The 13,593-nt window shown below is 46.2% G+C and overlaps 1 protein-coding gene across 1 annotated transcript; it reads right to left on the reverse strand.

The window, feature by feature from the left end:
• Window positions 1-324: 324 nt before the first annotated feature.
• On the reverse strand, window positions 325-11,667 carry COX7A2L (cytochrome c oxidase subunit 7A2 like). Its single transcript, XM_075338006.1, has 3 exons — window positions 11,515-11,667; window positions 3,970-4,098; window positions 325-936 (listed from the first exon to the last, which is right to left on the reverse strand). The coding sequence occupies exons 1-3, from the start codon at window positions 11,659-11,661 to the stop codon at window positions 796-798; spliced, it is 417 nt and encodes a 138-aa protein (XP_075194121.1). The 5' UTR covers window positions 11,662-11,667; the 3' UTR covers window positions 325-795.
• Between the last annotated feature and the right edge of the window lie 1,926 nt (window positions 11,668-13,593).

Consider the following 13,593-nt stretch of genomic DNA (forward strand, 5'->3'; position numbering starts at 1 on the left):
ACCACTGTGTTAAAGGGAAACTGTCAGTAGGCTTTTACAATGTATTCTGAGAGCAGCCTGATGTAGGGGCAAAGATACTGATTCCAATGATTTGTCACTTACTGGGCTTTTTTTGCTTCACTACAATGTGTTTGATCAGCAGGAGATTATCATTACAGGACTAGGTTTCTTGTGCTTCCTGGTCCAACTCCACCACTGCACACATATTGCATAGTGCAGTTTTTGTAAGAAAGAGACCACATTTATTTCTAATCCTGGACAATCCCTTCCCTTTAATGGCCATAACGTGTGGCGCGTCCTTTGCTATCACTACGACACAGTATCTGCAGTCATGTGTGGTCACTTTTTATTTAAACCTTTCCATATAATCTTTCCATTCTTGATCTCTATTGTACATATGACTTATTCCCTTATAAAGCTGCAGCGTCGCCGCTCATTTTATGTTCATTGACAAAACTATGTAACGAAGACTTGATACAACCATTTTATGGAGCAGCCGGCGACAATGTGCCACATCCTTGGATCTCGATGGTCAAATATTAGGAAATCTTTGGCTGTGAGTGGAGGACAACCTTTTTGCATACAGGTTTCCCTAAGAGGTTATTCACCTGGTTGGTCTTGGCTTCTTCTGTGCTCAACACATCTTTCACATGTTAATGATCATTTGGAGACGTTCACCGGTCATAATTGTTGTAGAAGGAGCAAAATCTGTAGTTTTTTTTTTTTAAACCAAAACATACATAAAATAAGCAGTAAAATGGACAGAATTCAGGTGTTCGCTGGAACAACCGTTGCCTAGTTCTTTTTCGGTTGCGATGCAATGTAGATTGCTACGAGGCAATAGATGGCTCCACCGACCGTCAACGCCATAGTGGTTCTGTACAGCAGTTTGTCAGGAAATCCTTTCTTTAAGTGGACAGGAATCCCATCTGGTTTCTAAGAAGATACAAAAATAAATAACATAAGGATTACAAAAATATAAATCCTAAAGTACAGGTAACATAGCGGCTGGAGAATGAACAACATCTTGGACTTTTCTGCGGTTTATCTTTGTTAGGGCCCATAGTAGTAATTTTTTAAGTAGCTCCCAGGACGGGTGATATTGGCTACAATGTGCAGCCTCCACTATATTCCAGAAGATTTTAGCTACAGGTTCTGGATCTTCAGCTCCATTAATACAGAGATCACATAAGTGCCCAAGTATAGGGTCCGGCTATCTCCATCAGCCTTAAAGGGAACCAATCACCAGGATTTTTGTATATAAGCTAAAGCCAGTGCTATACTGGCACTATCAGGCTGATTCTATACATACAGTGCTATACTGGCACTATCAGGCTGATTCTATACATACAGTGCTATACTGGCACTATCAGGCTGATTCTATACATGCAGTGCTATACTGGCACTATCAGGCTGATTCTATACATGCAGTGCTATACTGGCACTATCAGGCTGATTCTATACATACAGTGCTATACTGGCACTATCAGGCTGATTCTATACATGCAGTGCTATACTGGCACTATCAGGCTGATTCTATACATACAGTGCTATACTGGCACTATCAGGCTGATTCTATACATACAGTGCTATACTGGCACTATCAGGCTGATTCTATACATACAGTGCTATACTGGCACTATCAGGCTGATTCTATACATACAGTGCTATACTGGCACTATCAGGCTGAGTCTATACATACAGTGCTATACTGGCACTATCAGGCTGATTCTATACATACAGTGCTATACTGGCACTATCAGGCTGATTCTATACATACAGTGCTATACTGGCACTATCAGGCTGATTCTATACATACAGTGCTATACTGGCACTATCAGGCTGAGTCTATACATACAGTGCTATACTGGCACTATCAGGCTGATTCTATACATACAGTGCTATACTGGCACTATCAGGCTGAGTCTATACATACAGTGCTATACTGGCACTATCAGGCTGATTCTATACATACAGTGCTATACTGGCACTATCAGGCTGAGTCTATACATATCTGTAGTGGTCAGATCAGATGTTTAGGTTTTGAAACCCAAAAAAGTAAAAGTTTATAAAATGAGCAGCTTGTTGAGTGACAGTTGCACTGGAGCAGATCATATATTCATAGTTATCCCCTCCCCCTGTTGGAATTAGCATAAGTATTATACAGACGACTCACTTTGTCTAGCAGGACCTGTGTGAGGTCATACCCATGTGACCAGGTATCCAGCTTTGGTGCCTGAGGCCCCGCCCCTTCTGGTCACATGGGTGTGACCTCACACCTTCCTAGTGAAAACTTAAATTAATGGTATAATACTTATGCTAATTCTACGTTTTCACTAGGAAGGTGAGAGGTCACACCCATGTGATGTGACCAGAAGGGGCGGGGCCTCAGCCACCAAAGCTGGATACCTGGTCACATGGGTATGACCTCACACAGGTCCTGCTAGACAAAGTGAGTCGTCTGTATAATACTTATGCCAATTCTAACAGGGGGAGGGGATAACTATGAATATATGATCTGCTCCAGTGCAACTGTCACTCAACAAGCTGCTCATTTTATAAACTTTACTTTTTTTGGGATTTCAAAACCTAAACATCCGAGCTGACCACTACAGATATGTATAGACTCAGCCTGATAGTGCCAGTATAGCACTGGCTTTAGCTTATATACGAAAATTCTGGTGATTGGTTCCCTTTAAAAAGTTCTGGCAGTCTACCAACTTTGTAGTTATCCCCTATATTGTGGGCAGAAAACACCCCCATAAAAAGGTTGTGCACAACTTCTCCTTCCACTGATGACCCAAGTGTAACGTGAAAAATCCATGAATCATTTCTACCAAATTGTCATTACCATATATACTCGAGTATAAGCGCAACAGAGCATTCAAACCGGCCACGATCACATGGGTCTGTGTGCCTGGGGTCCTCAAAAAGCAGATAAGAGGCCACTGAGGGAACGGAGGACAGGTGAGAATTGTGTGTGTGTGTGTGTGTGTGTGTGTGTGTGTGTGTGTGTGTGTGTGTGTGTGTGTGTGTGTGTGTGTGTGTGTGTGTGTGTGTGTGTGTGTGTGTGTGTGTGTGTGTGTGTGTATTGAAGGCATTGCTACATTGGACAATGTAGGTATCTATCTTTATTTTTGAAGTGTACCAGTTGCTGCTGCATTTCCCACCCTAGGCTTATTCTCGCATTAATAAGTCTTCCCAGTATTTTTGTGGTAAAATTAAGTGCCTCGACATATACTCAGGTCGGCTTATACTCGAGTATATATGGTACTGCCTGCCCATTAGTGGACCTCGTACATCTATAAGTGAATGGCAGTGGCCGTTTCTTAGAGGGAACTTGTCAACAGTTTTTTTACGTATAAGCTGTGGCTATAGTGTAGTGTGCATGTGCGGGTGGTCTTTAACCTTTCCTCGTGTCTGCGCATTACAATACTTTAATCTGTCCTCAGCAGGGCAGATTAAAGTGCGCCTGTGCAGGACCACAACAGCAGCCTGTAGGACGCATCATCCACACGAGGCTGAAGAGGACGACGGAGATTGCAGCAGAGAGGAGGCACCGGACTCGAGACCAGCGACACCCATCGGACCGCCCTGCAGGTGAGTAAGGCCAGTGTCACACTTGCGTATGACTCGCGCGAGTCTTGCATCGGGATCACCCGGAGCGGCCACACACTTGGACAGGAGCGGGTCAGCTGCATAGAAATACATGCAGCTGATAAGCTCCTGTCCATAGAGTGTGTGGCTGCCCCGGGTGATCCCGATGCAAGACTCGCACGAGTCATACGCAAGTGTGACACTGGCGTAATAAAGGTGTTTTTTAGGTTCTACACAGCGGTCTGAGCTCTTATATACAGTATTGTAGAATGCTGTATATCAGGTCTGACTTGTGGTGGCCGCAGCTTAAAGGGGACAAACCTGGTGACAGGTTCCCTTTAATACCCCCTGAATCGCGTCCCCAGTACTTACCTGGAACAGTTTTTGCAGCTCTGGTACTCTGTTTTTACCGAGGTATTCAGAACCTGATTCACTTGGAAGTTTTGTTGGAGTGGCAAAAATAGGGGCAGGAGCCTCTGGGTATGTGAATGGTCTCAACCCCTGTAAAAATAATGAATGGGGGATAAAAAAAAAAAAAAAGATTAGAATTCTATAGAAGAAACAAAAACATTTTTAAAGCCGCTGTTAATTTTCAGGAGTACACTGCTCCCCCCCGTCTCCTGGTGAGGAGGACGCTCCTGATCCATTGATAGTTCAGCTCAGCAGTGTCGCCGTGCCACTGGCCGAGGTTGTTTTACCTCTGCAGTATCAATAGCTAAGAAAGCTGAAGTTAGCTGAGATCAGGAGCCAACATTTCCCAGACATCCTCACGACAGTGCTTACAAGCTGAAAAGAAAAGCTTGTAAATACAGTGCAAATTCGTCCGCCGCTGATGGATGGCAGCATGGCTAGTAGCCTTGGCATCAAGCAGTAGACAGTAAGATACAAAAGTAGAGACACTGGGGGAAAGGAGGGGAATGTAAACAGTATGTATATAGCAAAGGTGCACATCAATAGCCTCGTAATAAAAGCCAGATGATAGGACTAAAGGTACTGTCACACTAAGCGACGCTCCAGCGATCCCACCAGCAACCTGACCTGGCAGGGATCGCTGGAGCGTCGCTACACGTGGAGGCATGCTGCGCTTGGTAACCAAGATAAATATTGGGTAACCAACCCGATATTTACCTTGGTTACCAGCGCGCACCGCTTAGCGCTGGCTCCCTGCACACCTAGCCACAGTACACATCAGGTTAATTACCCCAGAGGTCCCCAACTCCAGTCCTCAAGGCCCACCAACAGTGCAGGTTTTTGGGATTTCCTTAGTATTGCACAGGTGTTAATGTAATAACCTGCCCAGGTGCTGGTTCCAACAGCAGTGCAATGCTAAGGAAATCCTGAAAACATGCACTGTTGGTGGGCCTTGAGGACTGGAGTTGGGGAACCCTGAATTACCCGATGTGTACTCTGCTACATGTGCAGGCAGCAGGGAGTCTGCTTCTGCGGATGCTGGTAACCAAACATCGGGTAACCAAGAAGCCCTTTCCTTGGTTACCAGTGTCCGCCGCTCTCACACTGCCAGTGCCGGCTCCCTGTTCCCTGCACTCCTAGCCAGAGTACACATCGGGTTAATTACCCGATGTGTACTCTGGCTACGTGTGCAGAGAGCAGGGAGCCGGCACTGGCAGTGTGAGAGCGGCGGACGCTGGTAACGAAGGAAAATATCGGGTAACCAGGGGAAGGGCTTCTTGGTTACCCGATGTTTACTGTGGTTACCAGCGTCCGCAGAAGCCGGCTCCTGCTGCTTGCACATTCAGTTGTTGCTCTGTCGCTGTCACACACAGCAATGTGCGCTTCACAGCGGGAGAGCAACAACTAAAAAATGGCCCAGGACATTCAGCAACAACCAACGACCTCACAGCAGGGGCCAGGTTGTTGCTGGATGTCACACACAGCAACATCACTAGCAACATCGCTGCTACGTCACAAAAGTCGTGCCTCAGCAGCGATGTTGCTTAGTGGGACGTGGCCTTAACACCTTACAACTAAAACGTCAGCAAGGATGGTTCATGATACATGTAGGACGACGCCAAAACCTTCTACTGGACCTTTCTATGGCTCCGATTTCATCTAATCATGCTCCTCCAGAGCCGTATTCCACAGACATGCACCACCAGAAGCCTACACACAGTCATTGTGGCTCTTGCAGATGGTGGAGGAATCTATGGTTGACGGATAAGAGCCCCAAAAACAGTCTCCTAAATCCCAACTGATTAGCTGTCCTGGCACAATGCCACATATTCTTCACGTTGCAATTTATGAGGTCACAACGGGCTGGCTAATGAAGGGGCAGGGGATGTCATCAGATGGGAGACCCTAGAGGCCCCTCCTATCTGGTGGGTGGCAAGAGATCACTCATGGAACCTCTGCAGCGAATCCTATGAATCGATTTGGTCATGAGGGTAAAAAAAAAAAAAAATATATAATATAATAATATATATCAACATCTGCTGTGATGGTCGGACTGATCTATGACAGGCAGGTCTTATTTCTTTCTCAGTCTATATTCTAGTGTCCCCTGCCAGAAACAGAGGAGAAAATACAGATTGTGTAGCACAAGGAATATATGAAAGGTTACCACACAGAGCTGTCTCTCTCCGCTCTCGCACCGGCCTGTCACATGCACTTATCAGTAGCCCGGACAGCAGGCGAGGCGGCCTATTTCTGGCCGAACACCTCTAGCTGCTGCGGGGAAAATCAGGGTCATTTTGCCGTACACTTATCACATGAAGGCGTCTAATGATATGAAAAAGCCTCTCAAAGTCTCGCTGACCTTGAAAGCCATAATGGAGAGGTGGGGGCGAGGCTGCAGAAGAGACTATGCCTGCTCCTGCAGAGACCATTGCTGCCTGCGATTTATCCTCCGCACCCGATCTAGGATTTACTACAGCATGATATGCACATACTAAAGAACAAAAAGGAAAAAAACAAAACAAAAAACGTAAATCCACCACAAAATGTGTGTCCGTGCCCACACAGGGAGTCATTAGGGAGCCATACAATATGGAACCATGAATATGGCTGTATCAGCTTCAGACACTATTCACATGGATGAAGCTTCATTTAACCTGCTGTTTAATGTCACTTTAGAAAATGGTCTATTTCTGGTACGTCATGAGTTTACATCTCGGAATTTGACAAAATGCTTTTTTCCTTTCCATAGGACCCAAAGATTGAGCACGTGCCACAGACAAAACGTCCGCAGTCAATATGATCCTCACCAGTCACAATGTCAGACGTTGATCTAAATGATGGTTAGCAGTGTCCAGTTCAGAAAACCCAACACAGATAAATATTAGATAAGCAGGGGGTCCCTCCCCTCCCACTGCCAAAAGAGGGACCCCAATCTCCTTACCGGCAAGACCATGACTAGCAGGAGGTGGGAATAAAGCTGGTTGCTCCCACTGCCTGCACCCACAGAGGGTCCGATATGGTCACCCATTAATTGGCATTAATAAGAAAAAGTAGATGCCGCTAATCGGTCAGTTGGAGGGGGGGGGGGGGATGGCACCGAACCTTATTTCTCTAGTAAGTCAGGACCCCAGAGGTGGCCATATATTACACTACACCAATAATGTAGTACAGCATACTCATGAGGTCTGTATAACTGCTAGATGTGCAGGAGAGAAAACATTGATTTTATCAAAATGACAGCAAACAGCTCAATAAGTGACACATCGCTGGAATCAGGATCTCTGCCCCTATATTATGCTGCTCTCAGATGGGGGAGCAAAAACCTGGTAACAGATTCCCTTTAAACTGCTAAAATGCTCCATAATCCGAACCTTCCCCTCTTGTCTCCAAGACTTCTTTTGTGGCAGTTTTCTGAAATGCACTACTGCGGGGAATCCGGTTCTTTTCAGCGCTGGCATTTCGCTTTAAATCTAAGCCTCCTGTCATATACTCATCTTTTGGGGTCTTCATCTTCTACTGACACCGCTCAGGTCCTGCTGTGCCATCTTGTGCCTGTAACTTCTGACTGGCTGGAAGTTACATCACTATCTCTCAATGCAACTCTATGAGAGTCAGGATAAAGCTCTCAGACTTGTACTGAGTTGTCACCTCCGGCTCATAAAACACTTGCGCTGCAGGCCGGTCACAATTCGTCAGAGACCAACCAGTGCAGCGGTGATAGCAGGTGAAGGCGACAGAAGGCGAGAATAAAACCGGTGTAAGGGTACTTGGATTTAGAGAGTGGAAATAATAATAAAAAAAATAAAAAACAGCTGACGTGGTACTTTAAGTGCACACTAAAAGATCTTTTTAGACAAGGCTTATGCCACCACCTCACTAATGACTGTTCTCAGTTCAGCTTCCTACATGGTCGCCTTGTCCCTTCTTTCACATTGTATATGTACAGATACTGGTTAGTGGTGACCGGTTCAAGCAACTTCACAAGAATTCCCTTATTATATTGACTGGGCTGAACATAAGCAATTTTTACTTTTCGTGCCCCCGATTTCCTATTAGACTAAGGAGGGTCTGTATTTCTCCTGTTTGTTGTCGTCATCATTGGTGATGTTGGTTCCTGATGAAGGAGCAGGCTAGCTCCGAAACGTGTAGAACTATGAACAATAAAATCTGCCGATTATATATATTTATATATTGTTTGCTCTCCGGAATCCATCCGGCAGTGCAGCATGACAACCCATTTCTTTTCTTCCACTGACTGACGTTTTACCTCGTGGGTCTGTTCATGCTAACAAGCGAATTACAGGAGTTATGACTTGCACAACTCACCCAGGTGAGAGAATCCCTACACACCCTTATACTGGATCTAACCAGGATAAGAAGCCAGTTTTGCGCCTTTTATTTTTTTTTTAGCTTCATGGTTCTAATACGCGCCATCAACAGTAAACGATTGGTGGATGTGCGCACTGCACGTATGGAGCGGAACATGGGGCGAGAGTATACAGTCAGCACTGAAGTCCAAGAGCTTGATCACACGCTGTGTCTTTTTGCCACACATTGTATTTTCTTTTTTCTTTTCCCCACTTTGTACAGTCTCAGCAAAGTGAATGAGATTTCTGAAATCTCAGGCCACTAATTGTTTTCTTATAGATTTGAACCATTAAAGCACCTCAATTCTTTCAGCATTTGTCACCCATTCAAATGAATGGGGAAAAAAAACATACAAAAATGCATCAAACATAAGCTCATATTCTACTCAGTGGTTTTCCAGCTAAAGGTGGCTTTACACGCTACGATATCGCTAAAGCAATCTCGTTGGGGTCACGGAATTTGTGACGCACATCCGGCCGCGCTAGCGATGTCGTTGTGTGTGACACCTATGAGCGATTTTGAATCGTCGCAAAAACGTTCAAAATCGCTCATCGGTGACATGCCCCTATTGTCAATTATCGTTGCTGCTGCAGGTACGATGTTTTTCGTCGTTCCTGTGGCAGCACACATCGCTACGTGTGACACCGCAGGAACGAGGAACGTCTCCTTACCTGCCTCTCGCCCGCAATGAGGAAGGAAGAAGGTGGGCGGGGTGTTCGTCCCGCTCATCTCCACCCCTCTGCTTTGATTGGGTGGCAGCTTAGTGACGTCGCTGTGACGCCGAACGCACCTCCCCCTTGAGGGAGGGATTGTTTGGCAGTCACAGCGACGTTGCAGAGCAGGTATGTGCGTGTGACTCTGCCGTAGCGATAATGTTTGCTACAGCAGCGATCAGCACAGATCGTTACAATGACGGGGGCGGGTGCTATCGCGCTCGACATCGCTAGCAATTTGCTGGAACTGTAAAAAGCAGCTTTTTATTAGCATTGATTTGCATAAAACCAGGGCAAATCTGCAGCTAAAAAAATGCAGCTTTAACGCTCCAAAAAAGCCCTGTGTGAACATAGTCTTAAGGTACCGTCACACTAAGCGACGCTCCAGCGATCCCACCAGCAACCTGACCTGGCAGGGATCGCTGGAGCGTCGCTACACGGGTTGCTGGTGAGCGGTCACACAGGCAGATCTCACCAGCAACCAGTGACCAGCCCCCAGCCAGCAGCGACGCATGGAAGCAATGCTGCGCTTGGTAACTAAGGTAAATATCGGGTAACCAACCCGATATTTACCTTGGTTACCAGCGCACACCGCTTAGCGCCGGCTCCCTGCACTCCTAGCCACAGTACACATCAGGTTAATTACCCGATGTGTAGTCTGACTGTGTGCAGGGAACAGGGAGCCGGCACTGGCAGCGTGAGAGCGGCGGACGCTGGTAACGAAGGTAAATATCGGGTAACCAAGGTAAGGGCTTCTTCTTCTTCCTGGTTACCTGATGTTTACCGTGGTTACAAGCGTCCGCAGAAGCCAGCTCCCTGCACATTCAGTTATTGCTCTGTCGCTGTCACACACAGCGATGTGCACTTCACAGCGGGAGAGCAACAACTAAAAAATGGCCCAGGACATTCAGCAACAACCAACGACCTCACAGCAGGGGCCAGGTTGTTGCTGGATGTCACACACAGCGACATCACTAGCAACATCGCTGCTACGTCACAAAAGTCGTGCCTCAGCAGCTATGTTGCTAGCGATGTTGCTTAGTGTGACGTGGCCTTAAGGCCGGGGCCTCTTGGGGACTACTGCGATCCTCGCCTGACACTTGGCTCATGCTGGCAGCACAGCAGGAGCTGAGTGTCATTGCGACTGAGGTCCAATCGGGGAGGGGAGGGGGGGGTGGAAGCACTGTGGAGAGGGGGGCCAGCGCTGTGGAGAGGAGGGAGGGATTTATCTCCCTCTCGCCTTTGTTGCCGGCTATTGCAATTCTCGCATTACACTGGTGTAACGCGAGTGTAGCGCAAGGTTTCTCTCGCCCCATACACTTGAATGGGTGTCAGTGTAACAAGATCACATTCCACCCGCAAAATGCTGCGCCTGTTTTCTCGGTCCGATTAGGGCTGAGAAAATAATTGCTCATGTGCGCTGACACACAGGCTAATATTGGTCTGAGTGGAATACAATGTTTTATCGCATTCCACTCGCACCGATTTTCATGCCGTGTGTCTTAGGCCTTACACTGTTTCTTTTAGTGCACACTACAGTCAGTTACCCGGTGTGAGCCGTTCAAGCACTGCAAGCGGCTTGTAAAAGGCTGAGCAACGAGCGTACCCGAGCACAGCGATGCTTGCACAAGTGGTCACCCGAACTACAAAGTTTTATTTTGTTTTTTTTTTAAGTCGGTGCTCAGTTAGAAGACCGAACATCGAGTTTGCTCATCTCTAATTACAAGAGAATAAGTGTTCACAGATTCAAGACCACTAAGGGGGAACCAATAGAGAAATCTAAATAAATATATATATTTTTAATATGTATAAAAAGTAGAGAAGTTCCATGACCCAGAAGAACGCTGAAAATAGTGGAGGACTGCAATCGGGGGATAGATAACTGCACTTACACAAGTTCAGGCTGTACAATATTCCATGGAAGCATAAAAAAAAAAATGTATCTGTTTTGCGATTTGGTCACATGAAAAATGTTGCACCATTTGCATTTCACCTGCTCTTGGTTTTCGTGCACATTCAACTTTGATGTGGTCATAAATCAGAACTAAAAGAGCAACAATCTCCTGCTAGACATCATAGAGAGCTCACTGATAGATATTCAGTTAGCTCATTCAAATAACAAGCAGTGCAGCACAGAGGCCGCAAAACAAACTTCATTTAATCAGAGGGGTGCAGCACAAATCACACCTCAGCCTGTGACATCCTGGATCCACTACACCTGACCCCAGGATCCGGCACAAAGACCCCACTCAAACTTTATTTAAAAAACGCACAGGGGCCACTCGCAAACTACTATCCCCTCATCCTGTACTACTAACCCCCCTCGGTCTTTACTGACCCCCTGAGGAGGCAGCAGTCGGTGCCCGGTGAAGGTCAGAGCCTTTCCCCCGCGTCCCCTCCCGGCCTCTCGTCGCCTCCTCACCTGAGGACTGTACGCCTCCGCCGGGACCGACCCCACCAGCTTCTGGGTGAAGCCGTTAAACTTATAATACATGTTGGCGACCTCGGTCTGTCTCCGGACGATGTTCTTTTCCGCCGGGAAGGACCTGACAGGCTGAATCGTCGCCATTTGATGACGTAGAAGGCTCCCATGCTACTGCCTGTTGTCATTTACAAACTTAGATTTCTCTTCCCTCGTAGTTTTAATAATATAGAATTGTATTAATCATTTACATTTATTTTCCGTATATGTGAAGTATTTAAGGAGCTATTATTTGTGGTAATGATGGCTAGTCATGTAGCAGGCAGTGCCGGGGCAGCCCTCCTGTGTCACCTTGTGCGTGAAGCCGCGGACACCCGGTCACCTCTTGTGCCATCACGTGACCAGCCTGTGTTGTGTAATAGCAGGCTGTGATGATGCAGGGGATGCGTTTATTCAATTCACACCATATATATTTATATCTCTACTTTTTTTTATTATTTTGTTAATGTTTAACCCCTTCATGACCTTTTTCTATTTTCTCCCTATTACAACTGCCTTAACTTTTTTATTTTTGTATCCACACATAGCCATATAAGGACTTGTTTTTTTTTTTTTTTTGCAGAACAATGTTACCATTTATTTTACTTGCTTAGTGCCACTAATCTCCACAACACAGTCAGACATCGTCATCACTGTCCCCATCGGGGCTCACAATCTACATTCCCTATCAGTATGTTCTTTGGTGTGTGGGAGGAAACCTGAGAACTCGGAGGAAACCCACGCAAACATGGGAGAACATACAAACTCCACGCGGATTTTGTCCTTGGGGGGGATTTGCACCTAGGACCCCTGCACTGCAAAGCACCATGCAGTGCTAACCACTGAGTCACTGTACAGTACTAACCACTGAGACACTGTAAAATTCTAACTACTAAGCCACCATACAGTGCTAACCACTGATTCACCGTACAGTGCTAACCACTGAGACACCCTAAAGTTCTAACCACTAAGCCACCATACAGTGCTAACCACTGATTCACCGTACAGTGCTAACCACTGAGACACCCTAAAGTTCTAACCACTAAGCCACCATACAGTGCTAACCACTGAGTCACCGTACAGTGCTAACCACTGAGACACCGTAAAGTTCTAACCACTCAGCCACCATACAGTGCTAACCACTGAGTCACCAACAGTGCTAACCACTGAGACACCGTAAAGTTCTAACCACTAAGCCACCATATAGTGCTAACCACTGAGTCACCGTACAGTGCTAACCACTGAGACACCTTTAAGTGCTAACCACTGAGCCACCATACAGTGCTAACCACTGAGTCACCGTACAGTTCTAACCACTAAGCCAATGTACAGTGCTAACCACTAAGCCACCATACACTGTTAACCACTGAGCCACTACAGTGGTAATCACTGAGCCACTGTGAATTTGTAAATTGGTGAACGGAGGGTTGATGGCTTTCTTTCTATTTCTATGCAGCTGACCCGCTCCTGTCTGGAGAGAAGCTGGCCGGTTTGGTGATGTATGCGATCCTCTTGCGAGTCACACACAAATGTGACTCCAGCCTTATATTCCCCTCTTGTGCCGTTAGGGCGTTGATGTCTTGGCTATTGTATGCTGTTATGCTTTTCTTTTCTGTAAAGCTATTCTCTTGTTTGAAAATAAAAAAAACTTATGGATTAAAAAAAAAAAAAAAAATCACTTTATAATACTCTCCTAAACGGTCGCTGCGATGGAGTTGGGTCATATTGGTGTCTCCGTTCTCCGGTGCCGACGCCTCCTCTTTCGGCCATCTTCGTCCTAGTCCCAGTATGCTTTTGTTGATGTACTGGTCATGAGGAAGAGGTTTCGACCTCGAAACGCGTAGACCGATGAAATAAAAGAAAGATATTATTCATCAACATCTCTACATCTTCATTTAGCTGATGTGCGGCGTTAACCCCTTCTCTACTCCATTTTGACCGCTCATCCACGTGGGGCTGCAGCAGACGCCATTATCTTATGCTTATCAGTGGTTGTGACTTTCACAACTATACTAGGTCAGTGTATATCTTCTGTATATA

The sequence above is a fragment of the Anomaloglossus baeobatrachus genome, chromosome 3 (assembly GCF_048569485.1).
Source record: "Anomaloglossus baeobatrachus isolate aAnoBae1 chromosome 3, aAnoBae1.hap1, whole genome shotgun sequence".
Taxonomy (NCBI): domain Eukaryota; kingdom Metazoa; phylum Chordata; class Amphibia; order Anura; family Aromobatidae; genus Anomaloglossus; species Anomaloglossus baeobatrachus.